At 39.6% G+C, this 17,696-nt stretch overlaps 1 protein-coding gene across 2 annotated transcripts; it reads left to right on the forward strand.

Annotated features, from left to right (window-relative positions):
• The first annotated feature begins 330 nt into the window (after positions 1–330).
• On the forward strand, positions 331–15,109 carry miga2 (mitoguardin 2). Of its 2 annotated transcripts, none has more exons than XM_033647218.2 (16): positions 331–509; positions 1,360–1,637; positions 1,789–1,999; positions 2,120–2,235; positions 2,336–2,456; positions 3,147–3,274; positions 3,535–3,652; positions 3,883–4,016; positions 4,193–4,305; positions 6,869–6,941; positions 7,740–7,826; positions 7,934–8,032; positions 8,971–9,105; positions 9,208–9,261; positions 9,355–9,471; positions 11,692–15,109. In XM_033647218.2, exons 2-16 carry the CDS (start codon positions 1,542–1,544, stop codon positions 11,890–11,892), a joined length of 1,803 nt encoding a protein of 600 aa, XP_033503109.1. In that variant the 5' UTR covers positions 331–509; positions 1,360–1,541; the 3' UTR covers positions 11,893–15,109. The 2 variants fall into 2 exon arrangements, with proteins under 2 accessions (XP_033503109.1, XP_033503110.1); XM_033647219.2 differs by having other exon boundaries at positions 333–509; positions 3,910–4,016.
• Positions 15,110–17,696: the final 2,587 nt, after the last annotated feature.

Raw genomic sequence — 17,696 nt, forward strand, 5'->3', positions numbered from 1 at the left:
CCATTCAAAAACGAGATGATGCATCTCAAGGAGTTTATTCTAATATGATACATTTCTATAATAAAAGTTATAATTCTGTCTAATTCAGCTTTCTACGGATGATGTGCATATATTTTGCATAATTTCTACATTATTTAAATATATATATATATATATGTGTATATATATATATATATATATATATATATATATATATATATATATATATATATATATATATGCGCACCACTGCAAACTTTCTGTCACCTTTACCTTTTGATTTTTGTCCATTCAGGGACGACGCTCTTTGATCTACGACCTGATTGGATTGTAAAAGTACCTGCTCCCTCCCACCTTCCATCCGATTGGTCAAGACGAAAAGAATACCTCTGTACTCCACTCTCGATTGGCTAATGGTTGCGTCAGTATCGCTACGTTCCCAAATCCCCGCCCCCGAGCACAAAGCTAGTGTGCGGCTTTCACTGACTGTGACACAGGAATGTCCTTCCCTGGCGCCTCGGATGCTCACGGTATGTACTTATGAGAGGGATTATGTTATTAGTTGTGCCGCAGGTTAGTTGTACACAGAGCCGGTGAAGCCTCTGAGGTGTCAGTTCAAAGCCACACAGCCAGTGTTCAGTTGACCGGATGATGCTGTGATGTGAAGTGACAGATGAGGCTGAGCTAGGCTAGCTAGGTGTGCTAGCCTACATTAGCGTGCTCGTCTGTTGGTGCTGCTGCCTAATGCTGGTTTTGGCCAGTTATTATCCGCATACCCAAAGACAGAACTCATACTTGCTTTATTTTTACGTAACATTTGAAATAAGTGGTGACAGGGTTTATTTCTGCTCTTAGCTGCCTTGACGGCTAACTGCCTAGCTTGCCATTCACCTCACAGTCAAGTCTCTTTCAGCCAGCAGCCTCTCCACTATCAATAATTTGTCCTGTCTGATTGGAAAATGTTTGCTTATTTTATATATCAGTCGATGCTTTATTGTATTAGTCTGTATTGCTTAAAATATAGTGAAAAAAATCAGCCATTCCCACATGTGGGGACACCTGGTGTTTGTCATGCACAGTAGGTGTGGGACAGGCAGGTCAACTGGCTGCATACCAGACAGTGTAGATAGGTAAGTAGTTGGCAGAGTGTCAGGTTGCTCTGCTGCTTAACAGTTAATGCGAGCTTGATTTTTCCAGCTGAAACAGTGAACCTTTACAAGTTCTGCGTCTGCGTCTCCACTGTTTTGCCCCAGAACCAAGAGCACTGTTGTATTAGTGATAAGTGTTTCTGTTGATGGCATGTCTTTATCATCGCAGCTCTAAAGGAGGACACTTGCACACTTGGATCATGTCCTAAAACACATGTCTTATCTCTTAAAGGGTTATAAATTTTCAATCAGACATTGGACCACTGGGGAGTATGAGCTCAGGAGTGGATGACAGCAGACGAAACATCAGCAAGCCCTACGCTGGCTGATCTCAGAGCAGAGACGAGACCTCGTTTAGGGTGAATGTGAAGGAGCTGTGGTGAGCCGAGGCCTGAAGGCATTTCCATTTCTGAGATGTCAGTCAAACGAGCAGACGGGATGTCCATCGCCCAGGCTTTGGCCATGACTGTCGCAGAGATACCAGTGTTTCTCTATTCCACATTTGGGCAGGTAAACTTTGCATTTACAGTCACATTTTGCATCTGTACACATAAGCACTATTCACTGTCCTTGTTCAGTAGAAAATAAGTAACAGTGGCTGAATTAATGTTTAGCAGAGCTTTTTATGTTGGCGGCTTACATTTGCCTCTCCTGCTTTCAGTCTATATTTTCTCAGCTGAAGCTTACCCCAAGCTTGAAGAAGGTGCTGTTTGCCACAGCACTGGGCAGTGTCGCCCTGGCTCTCACCGCTCATCAGCTGAAAAGACGGGGGAGAAAAAGGAAACAGGTAACACAAGGGAAGGAGGGCCAGAAGACAGTGGGAATACCTGAGGCGCTGATGAAGACAGGGAGACCCTCATCACTAAAGAGAGGTGTGCGTGACTTAAAGATTGGAGGAAAAGTCATGTTGAAAGTTTTGAAATTATATTTCTGCTTTGTGGTTATTGGCGTATCAACATCTACTGACGAGAGAATGTTTTTTTTCTCCACAGGCCCGTTTCCTGGCCGACAGATGATGAGTCCCAGCACACGGAGCAATGACACCATGAGTGGGATTTCTTCCCTGGCCCCCAGTAAACACTCAAGTTCCTCACACAGCTTGGCATCTGTTAGTTTTACAACTTACAACGAATTTGGTGTCATTTTTACCCACCATTTCTCTTATTCCGCATTTTCCTAATGTGTCTTTGTGTGTGCTTCTGGCATAGATGCGGGTCCCAAGCTCTCCAAATCAGTCTGCCAATCCATCCACCCCCTGGGAAGCAGAGCCTGTGGTGGAAGAGTCAGGGGCAATAGAGGATGCAAATGCAGAGAACCTCTATATAATGGGTAGGTATTTACTATTAACCTTGCTCCTTATAAAAGTGTAACGCATGAGCTGTATGTAAAATGTGGTGACATCTTTTTTGTTGTGTTATCTGAAATATAGTGTGAGGAACCAAGAGATAAATTGTACATCGTCTCTTAGTATTTGTGTAGTACTTTTTAGTGATTAATAACAGTTGGTTGTCGAACAAAATAATCTGTTTTAATGACTGCTGTTTAAAATAAATGCTGCACCGGCAGAATGAGGAAGGAAATATTCACATGTGCAATCAGTTTGGATGACTTGTAATCTTTGCATCTTGAGTATCATGTCAAAGTTAATTTTGTGTGTGCTTTTACCATGTTATTGTAGTAATAATTATGATGCAGCATTTCCTACATTGTGTTAAGCTAGCGTTAATTTTCTGGTGTTTGTGATGTAGAACAAGTGGAGAAAATCTAGGATATAATGAGATAAATGTTGGACTCTTAGACCCGCAGTGCTGTCGTTAGGTATTTGGATTATCCTGCATGAACTATTTGAATTCTTGTCTTTTTCCCCATGTTACAACTGATCAGACTTGTGTCACTTAAACCTGCATTTAGCAATACATTTGATAAAGTCAGAATTGTAGTCACTTTTAGCTCAGGGTTTTGATTTATTACCTCACAAATGAACAGTTTGGTAAAGTCTGACTGCTCATTTCCTGCTAGGGATGGAGCTGTTTGAGGAAGCTCTACGAAAGTGGGAACAGGCCCTGAATATCCGCCATCACCCCCACTCGACCTCCAGTAACAACAGCCTCGCTCTGCAGGGGGCAACGTCTGCAGACTTTCCTGTGGTAACTATCAAACAATAATTACCAAAACAGATTACGTGAAGGTTTTCTACATGGTTGGATTATGTTACAGTTTGAACACAGTATTGTATTTCATGGAGCAGTTGTAATTTCACCTACTGTGCTTGTGATGCTGTTGGTGCCACAGCACTAATACAGTACAACTGAAAGACATTGAATTGATGCCAAACTCAAGCTTTTTATTATATACTAATAAAATAACTCTGGACCTGTTTTATACCCTTTTTTCCTCCTCATTATAGGTTGAAACTCGTAATAAAGTGTTTGCTGAGAAGCTGGAGACACTACTGCACAGAGCGTACCATCTACAAGAGGACTTTGGCAGCAGTATCCCAACAGACAGTGTACTGGCAGATTTTGGTAAGAGGCATGTTGAGCTTATTAAATGTTATTAATCAAGGAGGACAAATTTGGATTACAGACTTGTGTTTGAAGAACAACGACAAAGCTGCGCTGCCAAGAAAACTTGTTATGGTTCATTACTGATACAGTGTGTGTATCAGTAGTAAACAGTTTCTGTTTTCCTCAGTGAGGGCACACCTTTTCTATTTTTATTAAGTACATCTGTGTTTTGACTCTTGCCTTGTCAGTCAGAGTTTGTGGTGTTCCTTTGGCAGAGAGTGAAGGAACTCTTATCCTGCCTCAAGTGGAGAATTTCCACAGACTGCAAGATGATGATGCGACTACTGTTACCTCTGACGAGTCCTTCTTCTCGGCTGCAGAGGTTAGTTTCGTTCCTCTGTGCTCTGAAGACTGAAAACAAGACACATTGTGGCTGTCACTTATTTCCAAGGGTGTAGTATTTGTATCATGAACATATATGAATACACTTCATATCTGCTGCTTTTCTATATAAACCATATGTGGACTATACACTGAGGTGTGTGTTTGTCTGTGCAGCTGTTTGATGCCATGTCTCTGGAAGATGTCTACCAGCCACTAAAGCCATCTGCTCTTTATGAAGATGCCTTGTCTCTGGTCAGGGAGGGTAAAGTGGCCTACAGGACCTTGAGGTAACTGTGAAGTGTAATGTCTGTTTTTAAATATTAAAGCTGTACTAATCAATATTTTTATATACTGGATCACTGTGACGATCACAAACATGCTGTGTTCGAAACCGCATACTACATACTACATACTGCCATACTACATACTACATACTCAATCAACAGACAGTATGCAGACCGTTTACACTGTAGCATACTACATGATAACCCACAATGCATTTCGCTCCTGCCCAAGCCGAAATCAGCCGGCCTTAAGCTGATTTCGCTTAAGCTCTAAACTCTGTAAATATATAACTTTAGCAACATTTGAAACATTTTTAAGCGAGAAAGTAGCCGTTTAGATCCACGTGTTAAAATCTGACCAAATACCAGCTGTTTACAATTTTGTTCGGATGATTTCGGAGATTTCGGCGCTACTCAAGCTAGCCGTAGTGAGCAACGCACTTCCGGTTATTTTCACAAAATAAAACACCCGTTGCCCTTTCTTATACAGAAAACCATAACGATAAAATTTGTGCTTTTACTTTGAAAACGGGAGGCGAACCTACCCTTGATGTAGCTAGCTTGAAACCGCCGTTTTGACCGATCTCGTCCCGTTAACGGAATTTGACCGTTCAAAATGCCTCACCGGAGAGTCTTGTCAGCTCTGAGACGAAGATCGGCCTGCCGTCTTCGGTACAGTTTCCTGAAGTTTCCTTTTTAATCAACTATAAATCTAATCATAATATACAACGCAATATAACATACCTCACAGCCTGAAAATTGGAGGGAAAAATGTACATCATTGAACAACAAAGTCGTTGTGAATTGAATGATTTCATAAAGTTTCATAAGTTATAATATACAGTAGTAATAAATATAACTAAATAAATAAATAAATAAATAAATAACTTCTTCTTCTTTTTTTCTTTTGTCCTGTTCGCGGCAAGGAAGTAACGATCAATGACGTCACGTTACATTGCATCTTGGGTAATTTGAGTGTGAGTAGTAAGCTCATGATGTATACTCAACATTTCTGACGAATCTAGTATGCATCCGGGAACTTCTCGCATACTCAAAATCGCATACTGCGCAGTGTAAACACAATACATACTCAAAGAGTTAGTATGAGTAGTAGGTAAGTATGCGGTTTCAAACAGACCCACAGTCATTTCCAACTGGCAACTGATTTGAATTGCGGAAATATATGAAATCAGAAAACATGGTCATTTTCAGCCGCAAGTGTAATGTTTAAAGATCTATAGTTAAACACTGTGGTCTGACCTGTTTGATGTATCTGCTGCCAGTATCAGTAAAATCAGTATCAGTTTAAGTGTATCCTATATACACTTATTTTCGCCACTTTACATACACACAAACTGAAAACTGAAAATGAAAATGTTTTTGTCAGTAGAGTCTGGTGGCTTAGAGATAACAGTTTCCGTTCCCCGCCGGAAAGGGCTTTCTGACAGCAAGTATATAAATAGAGCACACACTTCAAATGATAGTGTTTTTTTAGGTTGCCAAAAAGTAACCAATTCAGGCAGCATTTGTTCAGCACTGTTTCACTGTATGTACATGATGCGGTGTATACTAACAGTAGGGATGTGAGAAAATATTGATACAATTCAATACCGCGTTCTTATGTTTTATGATACTGTATTGATTCTTAAACTTTATTTATTTTTGATTCATAGTTTACTTACAAATATTTGTGGTAGTGGTTCATTTTCTGTTGTATTTAAACCCCAGGCTGCTGGATCCTTCACTAGCATAAACACAAAGAACACAAGCCTATAAAACAGGGGTCTTAAAGAGCGCACTGCTAGCAGTGACAGTTTTCCAGAAATTAGACTTTAAAAATCGCAATATATCGCCATACTTACGGTATTGCAAAAAAACAGTCCTCCTGGAACGTGATGCGTATCGTGTCACCAGATTCTTGTCAATACACAGCCCTAACTAACAGTGGATTGAATGACTGTGTTTTGTCAAAGGAGTCACAGGAGTGATGAACCCAGACCTTGCACTTACTTTCAGTTATATAAAGCGTTTTAGTGTCTTTCAGGTTATTGTTTTGGTCCAGCAAATTTGGCAGCTGTACACCGTCACTGCTCTTATCAGCACTTCTTCCATATGTAACAGGCAGCTGTTGTGCACTACCTGCCCAGCACCTAAATGCAGACAAAGATAGCAACTAGCTGGTGAACATAGTGGACCATTTAGTAGCTAAAGAGACAGATATTACTCTCAGGAGGTTGAGAAAACCACCACAGAGCCAAAATGAGAGTGAACACTGGACTGACAGTGATCAAGTGGCCAGAAATACAACTCCAAATAAATGATGCTCTGTGTCTTGCTTACAAGTTTGCCATTTAAGATGATGATATTATTAGTGCTGGGCTTAGAACTTGTTCCGCTTCTCACAAGCTGCCAAAAAATCTATTTATACTCCTTTAAACGTACAGTCAAAAGAAGAATAAAGCTTAACTGAGTTCCTTATACCCCTCTCTCTCTCTCTCTTTCTCTCTCTCTCTCTCTCTCTCTCTCTCTCTCTCTCTCTCTCTCTCTCTCTCTCTCTCTCTCTCAGGACTGAATTGCTTGAATGTTATGGTGACCAAGACTTCCTCGCCAAGCTTCAATGTGTGAGACAAGCATTCCAGGTCTGTGTCAGCTTCTAAAACTTACCCATGTTACATAGATCATTCTCTTTGTTTGGACGATAACAGTTAGTGTGATAAACCCTTTCATTTTATGCGCTTTTAAGCCATTTCTTAATGTTGCATCCCCCTTCAAAAATGTTACTCAATAGCACTACCATTGGTCAAATCTCTACAAGGTCACTTGGAATGTTAATGATTTTGGTTTTGAATTAGCAGCATGAGCTAGGTTAGTCTTAGCAGTAATCATAGTTCCTGTTCATAAAAAAAGATGGCTCTCTCTTTTCTGTCTTTTGCTGGAATCTTGCTGGCAGCACACTCAACATACCTGAGTTTGTAATATGCTGCCTTTGTGCCCAAGGGCTGCGAGTCAGGTTTCTTTGCTACAGCGACATATAGGCAAAAGCTATGAGGTCAAATATAAAGACTGCAGCTGCAGTCAGGAGAGATGGCACATAGTGTGCCTCACACTTAGAAAAATGGATGGAACTTTTGTGTCTGCAACATATGAGTTTTAGCTTTGTTCCTTCAGTCGCAGACAAACGTCTGCACAGGCATGGGAATTGAGTCAGATGTTTTATATGGCTTGCATGGACAATTGCACAGCTGGAGTTGAACCGAGCATTTGTATCTGTTGTGTTTTTAGTGGTTTATCCACTGGCTCAGTATATTTCATTTTGATCCATGAGAATAATTGTCCTTCACTTTCAGGTTAAACTGTGGGGCTGAATGTTGTTTTGAAACAAACTGTTATAGAAATTATCACAGAAAATAGATTGATAATGATTTTTTTTTTTTCAGCTCCTGTTGTTAGATGAAAGTCACCGCACATTTTTCATGGAAACCGGGAAGCAAATGATTGCAGGGTTGATGGTGAAGGCAAACAAGGTAAAATCACAACGGATTTGGATCAACAATACAAGCTTCTGCTTCTGTGGACATATTTGCACGGCCATAACTAATAAGTTCCCATGCTATTTTTTACTTTAACACAGAGTCCCAAAGCCTTCCTGGAGAGCTACGAGGACATGCTGCTTTATACTCAGAGAGAGGAAACGTGGCCCATCACTAAGATGGAGCTGGAGGGCCGAGGGGTGAGTAATGCACTCATTCATCTCGTGTGTCATGTCAAATTTTTCACTTTTACTTTGTTATAAATGCTGTTCCACCTTCAAGTATGCATTATGCATTGATTGGTTTATTCATGGGAACAGGGATGCTTAGTCACGGTGTAGCTCAAGTTCATGTAAACTAGCTAACCTGAATTAAACTTTAACTTTACCGGAAATGCAGCCAGCAACAGTCAGGCCACTCTGAACTTTACTCGGTGTAAATCTCATTTTAGAGTCATTGTGTCGCTGGTTGTGTAACTGGCAAACAATCTGTCTTCATGTAAGAGGCACATTTGGTTACAGTCAGATGCACTGCAATATGCCTCAGATTGGACGTAAATAATATGGAGTAGATACCAGAGGAAATTCTATTTTAGGAAAAGCTGACTTTCAACAGGGACATTTTAATGAATACTTATTCGGTATTTTGATTTCTGCTGGTAAGAAAGCCATCACAAGACGTTAGCTACTTTCTGGTTGGTTGCTTGCTTGCAATTAACCCTTTAATTAAAAAAAATAATAGATACCATTGGAAAAGGTTTTCCTCAGAAGTTAAAGGTACAATGTTGTGTGTATTCTCTAGATCTTATGAATGTGTCCACTGCATTCTGTTCTTTGAACACTGGATTGTGTTGGTAATTGGTGCTAATTGGCTAACTAGCATCTTGAATCCATCCTGTCAGTCTTACTGTTTCCCCTTGTTAGATTATGAAAACAGTACTAGTTGGCCGTTGTCTCTGTGGTGTGTTCAAGTGCAACTTATTGGCTGAGACACAGGCAAAACGAGGTGATGTAACAGTCAGCTTTGTCAACACTAGTTCTCTGATGTTGGTTTGGTGCATCTGAGCCTTAAGAGAAAATATGATCATAGTAATATTAACACAACGTAATTTTGGGTTCTCATGTCGCAATCTGTGCAGGTTGTGTGCATGAACTTTTTTGACATCGTGTTGGACTTCATCCTCATGGATGCATTTGAAGACCTGGAGAGCCCTCCCTCCTCTGTGGTGGCTGTGTTGAGGAACCGCTGGCTCTCTGACAGCTTCAAAGAGACGGTTAATTTATACACACACACACACACACAGTATTTCCTCAATTGCGCCACCAATAGGCTAGTTACAAGTTACTTTAATAACAGAGTTGTGTTTTCCTGTCAGGCTCTTGCGACAGCTTGCTGGTCTGTCCTAAAAGCGAAAAGGCGGCTTCTGATGGTGAGTCTGAGCTAACTTAAAGACTGAAATCTTTTTACTGCATCTTTGTTTCTCTGATTTTGACAGCTGATTTTCTCTCTCTACTCTCCACAGGTGCCTGATGGTTTTATCTCCCACTTCTATGCCATATCAGAACATGTGAGCCCAGTTTTAGCATTTGGGTTTTTGGGACCCAGGCAGCACCTAAGTGAAGTATGCACTATTTTCAAGGTGAGAGCAAACAACTAAAAAGCTGTGATTTTGACACATCTCTGGAAAGCAAGTTCCTATTTGGTGGTGTAACACCGACTTTACTCATGGAGTTTAGTTTACTGATCATGAGGAGGATAATACAGCCTTAGGTTGTACAGTATAATGTTTTCTGTGGCTCTGCAGGAGCTGTCCAAAGTCTGAGAGAACATCCTTGTCTCAAATTTGGCTTTACACTTCAGATTTATAACGGGAAGTGGACCAGGTGGAGTTTGAAAGATGAGGGTGCTTATCAGGCAGAGGGTTTCTGTTGAAAGATGCTATCCAGTGGTTTTATGTGAAGTGTATAAGGGGCAAGGTCAGGATATCTCAGCTTCTTCTGCTCTGATTTGAACTATCTCTGTTAAAAAATAACTTCATGAAAGTGCAGTATAGGACTTCCATAAATTTGTGAGTCTTGCAAGGGACACATTTAAAAAAAGAACAGTCAAAATGGAAGCAGTAGAGGCCAAGGTATCCCAACTTTTAATCCCTAGTAAAGGTCAAGCTTCAAAATGCTGGATCCAGCATTTCATATATCACAACTCAGTAGCATCTTATGTAGGACTCCATGCTCCCATTTGATAACAGATGCATTCTGTTATAAATTTGTAGACTCCAAACCCAAGCTGGTGTTTTTTCAGACTTGATGAGCAGCGCCTCTGAAACTATAAAAGACAACGTAGAAACGTATTGGCAGGCTAATGCTGGGTGCACCTCCCTTCCGACATTGGTCAGCAAAGCCCAGATTTTTTTGATGGTTTTAAAGATCATCTTACCAGATTTACCCATGAGGTCAGGTATGTTAAGAGGATTTTTTACACACCCCAATTTGCTCAGAATTCCATCCTGGTTACACCAATTTCAATTGCAAATTTAAACATGTTCAGTATTTACAATCTGATATCATGTTGTGAGGGTGAGACCCTGAAAATTGTCAGCAGTCCTGCAGGTCTTAGTGGGTTTTATTGCAATATCAAATGGGATTTATCCCAGAATTTACTTGCCTCCAACCCGTGCTGTAACATACAGTTCATGTTCACACCATCTCCATGACTGTATCCGACTTTTTTAATGTTTTCTTTGTGAATTTTCTGCAAAAACTAACAGCTAGTAATTCTTCCAGCTATGTTTGTTTACTCTTAAATCACGTTTGATCTTGAGAGATTTGTGAGATTTTAGAGTTATGACTTGTTTATAAGCGGAATTTGTAATTGTTCTGTTTACTGTATTGGCCAAGTTGTTGCTCTCTACACACTTAAGGATCAAAACTATTAAATTTACCATCACGTGTCGTTATGTGCACGGATGGATTACTAAATGGGAAAAACGTCAGCACTCTCAAATGTCCTTTTAGTTCAGTTTGGATGGCAGTGAAGAAGACCTTGCTGTCGAAATGTCTGTGTACTGGTGCTGCCATCCAAGCTGGTTTATTAAACTGAACTGAAAGGACATTTGAGAGTGCTGACGTTTTTCCCTTTTTTGACTGTTTTTGGCCGTGCACCTTACGAGTGTATTTAGTTTTGAGAGTGCTTGCTTTTTCCTACGTGATTTTGGATTACTAAATGGGCCTACTGAGCACAGGCCCAGGGGCCCCAAGTGTCAGCAGCCCTCTCGTCTTCCCTTGCAAAATGTCACACAGATTAACACATACCAACCAGGAAGAGCACAAAGTGGCCTCAAAGAGACACAAAAAGACCTTTAAAGAGATGTAAAGGAAAAAAGCTACATTACAGGCAAAACAACCACAAAGAGACAGAAAAGTAGCTACACGAGACACAGTACAAAATGACCTCAGAGACACAAAGGTACCTCAATAAGACAAAATGACCTCATTTGTTACACAAAAGACTACAAGGAGACACACAGTGACCAAAACACATGAAATTACTTCAAAGACACACAAACCCACCACAAAGACTATGCGTCCTGCACCCATGTGGTAGAGGTGGTGGGGTCGTTTGCATATCTATGCCCAGGGGCCCATTGTGTCATAATCTGCTCATGGAAATGTCAAGGGTCTCTCATGTTTTCATCATCTGTTAAGATTTCAAAAATCTTTCGTGTGGGTCCGTCTTATGTTGGATTGATAGTGACAAGTAAACTAAACTAAGATAAGATCAGCAGAGAGCCTCTTAAAAAGTTGGGATCACCATGTTACATATATAATAGTTTCTGTCATTTCTCTCCTTTCATGTGCAGCAACAAATCGTGCAGTACCTTAAGGATATGTTCGATCACGACAAGGTCCGCTTCACCTCTTGTCACTGCTTAGCCGAGGACATCCTGAACCTTTCCCACCGCCGGAGTGAGATTTTACTGGGTTATCTGGGAATTAATAGCCTTCTGGAGCTCAATGGTGCCCTGCCCAGAGACACAGAGGGCTCTTCAGGGCCCAATTAAGACAAGATAAGGGCTTCAATGGGCTTGTACAGGCCGAATGCGGTGAGCTGACCAGTAGGGAGCGACAAGGACTCGCAGCTCAACACTCATTCTGTAACCACATTAAGACTGGATTGAATCATGCTCCTGTGACACACTGAGAACCAGCATCATTCATTCATTTGTGTTCATCAAACACAACTTGATATGAGAGGATATATTTGCACCAGATACAGTGTCACTGGTACTAACGAGGGAGACCGCTTGGATCAAATGAATCCATCTCTCCCTTGTTATCAGCTGCTGTGTTGCATATCAAAAATGCCTACTGTAGTCATGTAACCTAAGACATGTGAGGACTTGTCTCTGCCTTGTTTAGTGACATGGATACTTCCTAAAAACACACCAGAGTGAAGTGCTCCTAACACATGAAAACTGGGCCTTCTACCTTGTTGCTCCACATGGATCAAGTCTCTTTGGAGAACCAGTGGTGGCATTGTTACCTTCCATTCATTTGACTTGTGGGATATCAGTCTTCATTGTTATGTGAAAAGAAACGGTGTGAGAGTCTGTTGACACTGTGCGTTTGTATGCTTTATAATATAGGAGGTTGAATATTTGTTAAAACCGTGGTAATTCCTGAGAGGCTTGGCCAGCTGAAGAATTGTGATGGACATAATGGATTCATCTGCTCACTGATTGCTCTTGAATCCTTTTTAATCTGAAGAAACATGTATTCCAGTTTGGTTTAATCGAGCAGCGTAAGATTTCACATATCAAAGAGACTGTTAAATGCAAAAAGACATCATGGGAAAGTAGTAGAGGGTACTAACATGTTAATATTGTAGAGGTTAAACTATCCCAAAGCTATATTTTGACCCCAGACCACAGCTGTCTTCTGTCGCAAATATACCTTTCTAAGTCACAATGATCCCTCAGATTTGATCTGGCAATAGATGACATGATATAATCAGTTTTAAGTGCCGCAGAGGCACAAAAAGAAACTTCCCACCACCGATAACGCAATACCAGGTGTGGAGACATCTGTTTATCACACAGAGGACTATCGCAAATGTCTCAAACAGTGTAACACACCAGTGCTCTCAGGGGGTAGGAACTAACATTATAACTTGAAATCAAACGTATGAAATGTGTTATTTATTGACTAACAAGTTAAATGTTTCTTCAAATTTAAACAATAAATGTATTTATTGTTTTCAAATATTTGGGCCTAAATTGTACAACATGCTAAGCTTTAATTCCCTGAATGAAAGAAAGAAGTTATATGAAGATATAAATCAATTTATCGATTTATTTTTCATGGCCGACATTTTGACTTGTCATAGCAGGAAAAGCACAGGTGCTACTTAAAAGTGTAATGATAACTCTGTTAGTTCATGTGTCCCACTGAGCTGTGACAGAGAGCTGGAAGGCTGAAACTAAAGCAGCTAAATGGAATTCAGACATAAATTTTTACACCTGTGCTTTTCTTCCTGTGACCTGTCAGAACGTCTTCCATGATGAAGGCCTACGGGTGTGTCACAAAGCACATGCCGTCGTCTAACACCTTTAGAGACTTTGTAACAAACAGTTTTGCGTAGCAATGCACGTTAGTGTTTTCCTTCACTATACACATACTATGTGTCCCTCGCTTTGCTCCTGGCATATTTTAAAATTGACACGACCTCTGAATCCAACAGTGCCATGTGCTAGTCTTAGTGAGGATGTTGTTTTATTTCATGAAGGCCTGTGATGAAGAACTGGGCATTGTACAGTCGGACTGTAACCTACATAAGTGCACTGATGACAACCCCTGACTTCTCTTTGTTTCCCCAATACTGTGGACTTGTTGGAGCACAGAGAGACACTGAAGGGGCACTAAGATGCCAAGTAAATTAAAACATGGGTAACTCCACTACTGTAAAAGCAGAAATGTGTTATGCAGACTGTACTTATTTGTTTAAGAAGCTGTCATATACTAAATTATCTAAATGAAATAAGATGAAGAGATTATTTATTGTTAACAGCAGTTGAAGCACAGTGTGAATGCTCTTATGGTTTCCTGTGTGAATGAGAAAAGGGAAGACGTTTCTGTCAAATCATTTTGGGGTTTCATAGATCTTTCATTAGTTTAATCATACAAATTAGCAGCTCTTTGTTATTCATAATCATGTAAGCCTGTGTCTTGTGGTCTTGATAATCCAAATCCTGCTCTTGTTGCAACACGCTTCTGAAATTCAGAGCTCAGAAATGTTACATGTCGCAATACAATACCTTTGTGTTCTCCTTTAAAGAGTCAGCATTGTGGGGTTGTTTCTGTTTCTGTCTAGCATTTACTTCCTACTGTAAATGGAGCTTTTACAGAACATAGTTTAGTTTGTTTTGACAGATGTGCAGCTTTGTGTTTTTTAAGCATTTTGCACTTTATCAGAAAAGCAGAAAGAGACAGGAATGTCAAGCAACCCTTTTTGAATAAGTGTGAGGGTTTAACTATACAAACAATGAATTATTTATTGCATCATGAAACTGACATCATATTGAGAACCTAGAGCATAAATGCTGTACAGTAGAGAAACTATCTTTCCCAGAAAACTATATTATGGAAATGGTTTATTTTAGTTACTTTCCAAAGTTATGTGTCCAAATGCTCCTATTTTAACTTCCCGATGTGTGTGTGGTCCAATCCATTCTCCCATGTTTAAGTCCCGTTATTGTAGCCCATCAAGTATTTTTGCAGGTAAATGCAGTCATGGAAAAATGCTAATCTTTAGTCTTGTGATAAAATAATGGTCTGCTTCTTCTGTGTCCCGAGAGTAGATGATCAGAGATGAACCCTCTGCATGTTAAGTGTAGATTCTCTGAAATGCATCAGTGTATCCCCGCAACATGTAGATTTAAGCTCAGCCCTAGTTGTTAGTTTTGGAAATCCAAATTAGAAGCTAAAGAAGCTAAGTTATAATCATTTGAAAGTCAAAATTCAGGCGTCGACTCTGCTACTTAGCGTATATTCAATAGACAATAGAGATTTACAAGGATTTAAGATGGCCAAAATGTAGACAGAATGATTTTTGTTTAAGTCACTGCTGTACATTACAAGTGTCTATTCTATTCATGCCTTTTGTCTTTTCTATTGTTAAATTACAATGCCAGCACAAACTGTAAATTGATTTTGATTCTCCATATTAAATGTTATTTTTTGTTATTAAACTATCTGTTTATTATGCCTTTTCCCAACTGATGACGGCTCAGTGTTTTTCATGTTTCACCAGGAGTCAACTTTCCTAAAACACAAGATTATTTTGTTACTGTGTTTGTGAGGTATACTTTCCAAAATAAGTTGAAGCAATGGCTTATTAAAGGAATACTTCACCCATCAAAAAAAAACATTTGTATATCAATTACTCACCCCGTGTTACATTGAATGTGCATGCCTCTGGTAAAGGATGAATCCAAAAATGGAGAAATGTTCTGATGAACGGTGTCCATGTTTAACAACAGCAAGACTATATCAAAGCATCCATTTACAAACTCTTATACAACTCATGCAGAATAATCTCATCTATCATGTCGTATGCTCTGTACTTCCCAAAAGAGGACAATTTAGCTAAAATCTTAGTAATAGTAAGTAGTAATAGTAATATTAGTACTAGTATTATACTGAAAGTGAGACTTATCTCTTCAAAGCCAGACTCCATTGACAAAAACAGTCATTTTACCTCGCTGAACATGGGAGCTGCTGGTCTACTGCAGTCTTGGTCAGTTAGTTAGTTTGTATTATTGTCTGAATTTCCTCAATCGGAACCAAGCATTTAAAACGACAAAATCACACAATAACAAACAAACTAACTGATCGAGGCAGCAGTAGACCAGCAGCTCCTGTGTTCAGCGAGGTAAAATTACCACTTTTGTTAATGGAGTCTGGCTTTGAAGAGAGCATAGATAAGTTTCACTTGTAGTTCATTTCCCCGTCTGTTTGGGAAATACTGAGCATACAACTGGATAAATGAGACTTGGATTATACTGCACCAGTTAAGTGAGAATTTGTAAATGGATGTTTTGATATAGTTTTGCTGTTGTTAAACGTGGACCCCTATTACTTCAGTTCATCAAGAATTATTTCCGCTTTTGGATTCTTTGAAACATGAAGAAAAGCAAGGTTTTCTTCACAAACGTAACATAACACAGAGTGAGTAACTGATATACAAATGGTCATTTGGGGGGTGAAGTATTCCTTTAATAAAAAGGACAAAAGCATAAGTGTCAAAAACGGATGGCCTTTTGAGGGCTTATTGTTACTGTAAATATTTGAAGTCAGGAGTGTGACGTCCACAAGATGGCAAAAACACTGCAGCATATTACATAGAATTAACTGATAGAAGGATCCCAGTTTTCTATAATGTTAGCATTAAAACAATGTTATTCTGAATATTGCCAGCAATAGTAAAATTACAAATCATGACAAATGTCAAATTTGTCTTCAGACAAAGATGAGAAGTGTGACCATTTCTGTTTTTCTGTTGCCAATGTTAGGTTAGCTGCAATGGTAAATTAAGTGTGAGCTCTGATGCAGGACTCTCATTATTTATTGTGCTTTTTAAGCCTGTTTAGGCCTTGACAAAGTAAGTGCAGTCAGCTGGAGAGATGGAGGAGAAGCTCTGGAGTGATTCAATGTCAAGCCAGTGGAGGGTGCACAACTCTTACTGTATATATTCCTGAACAGGTTTCAAAACCTTGTTAAGCCTTCTTCTCACCTCAGGCATGTTTATTCTGATGACTTGTTTGCAGACTAATGTTATTCTGCCCTCAAAACACATTCACGGAGCATAATCAATAAACAGCGTCATCATAGCCAAAATTTTTTAGAAGTGTTTTCTAACTTTCTTTGTCCCTGGACATAGCTACAGTATATCATGGGCCTTTTCCTCCTTATCTCCTTGAAAACATTACAGTTTTGTCTCACTATCAAAGGCAAATATATATAATATTTCACACAGTCAGTATGAATAATACTGTCCCACTTTGCATTTCCTCCACATTTTGGATAATGTACACACAATGACATTAGCACATCTCTTCCTGTCTCTACCTCTGCCGTCTGTGCTTTTTCTATTATTTCAGGCTGTTTATACAGAAGTTACGGAGTTTGCACTTGTTCAGGTTTTTGCTGTTTACAATGCATGTCCTGCCGATCTGCATGCACCTGTCATTCATAGTTAACTTTAAGCAAATTGAAGGGAGCCTGTGGGTTTATCTGCTGTATACACTCTTTACTTCTTCAAATGGAAGCAGAGACGTAAAATGAGTATAAGAATAGGCTGTACCTATGGATCCAGTGTCAGTAGACCAACTGGGAAATAGGTCATGTAGCTCCTCTAATCCTCTAAGGGAGGTTGTTACACAATATTTGTTTTAGGTGTTTTTTACCTACCTGAGTGAGCCAGTGTGAGGTGTTAGTATTATTTGCTCTGCAGGTGAACTCCCCTCAGTCGCCAGTTTATTAAGTTCACCTAGCTGGAATGATCACAATCTAATACAACAATCAGGCAATAAATCTATACCTTTGTGAAGGTTATAATTTTCAGTTTTAAAGAGGTGCTCGTTCAAATGTACAATCATTAGAAGCTGCTGTTTGTTAACTGTGTTGCATTATATGAAGAGTTTTTTTGTTAATTAGCCTGCCATAACTGATATAAATGAGGTGGACAAAACAATAGAAACAACAGTCAGTAGGTCTATATGTAAAATATCTCAGGGCTAGTTGGTTAGTCAAAAGAGGCTCACTTTGGACCCTGGGAAATTGAAAGGGAAAATTTTCACACTTAAAA

The sequence above is a fragment of the Epinephelus lanceolatus genome, chromosome 19 (genome assembly GCF_041903045.1).
Source record: "Epinephelus lanceolatus isolate andai-2023 chromosome 19, ASM4190304v1, whole genome shotgun sequence".
Lineage (NCBI taxonomy): Eukaryota > Metazoa > Chordata > Actinopteri > Perciformes > Serranidae > Epinephelus > Epinephelus lanceolatus.

What these genes read in the sequence shown, in the direction of transcription:
- miga2 (XM_033647218.2), top strand. Translation starts at nt 1,542, where the DNA reads ATGTCAGTCAAACGAGCAGACGGGATGTCCATCGCCCAGGCTTTGGCC. An exon ending in ACCCTCATCACTAAAGAGAG is followed by an intron (nt 2,000 to 2,119) that starts GTGTGCGTGACT and finishes TTTTCTCCACAG; the next exon opens with GCCCGTTTCCTGGCCGACAG. An exon ending in TGATGGTGAAGGCAAACAAG is followed by an intron (nt 7,827 to 7,933) that starts GTAAAATCACAA and finishes ACTTTAACACAG; the next exon opens with AGTCCCAAAGCCTTCCTGGA.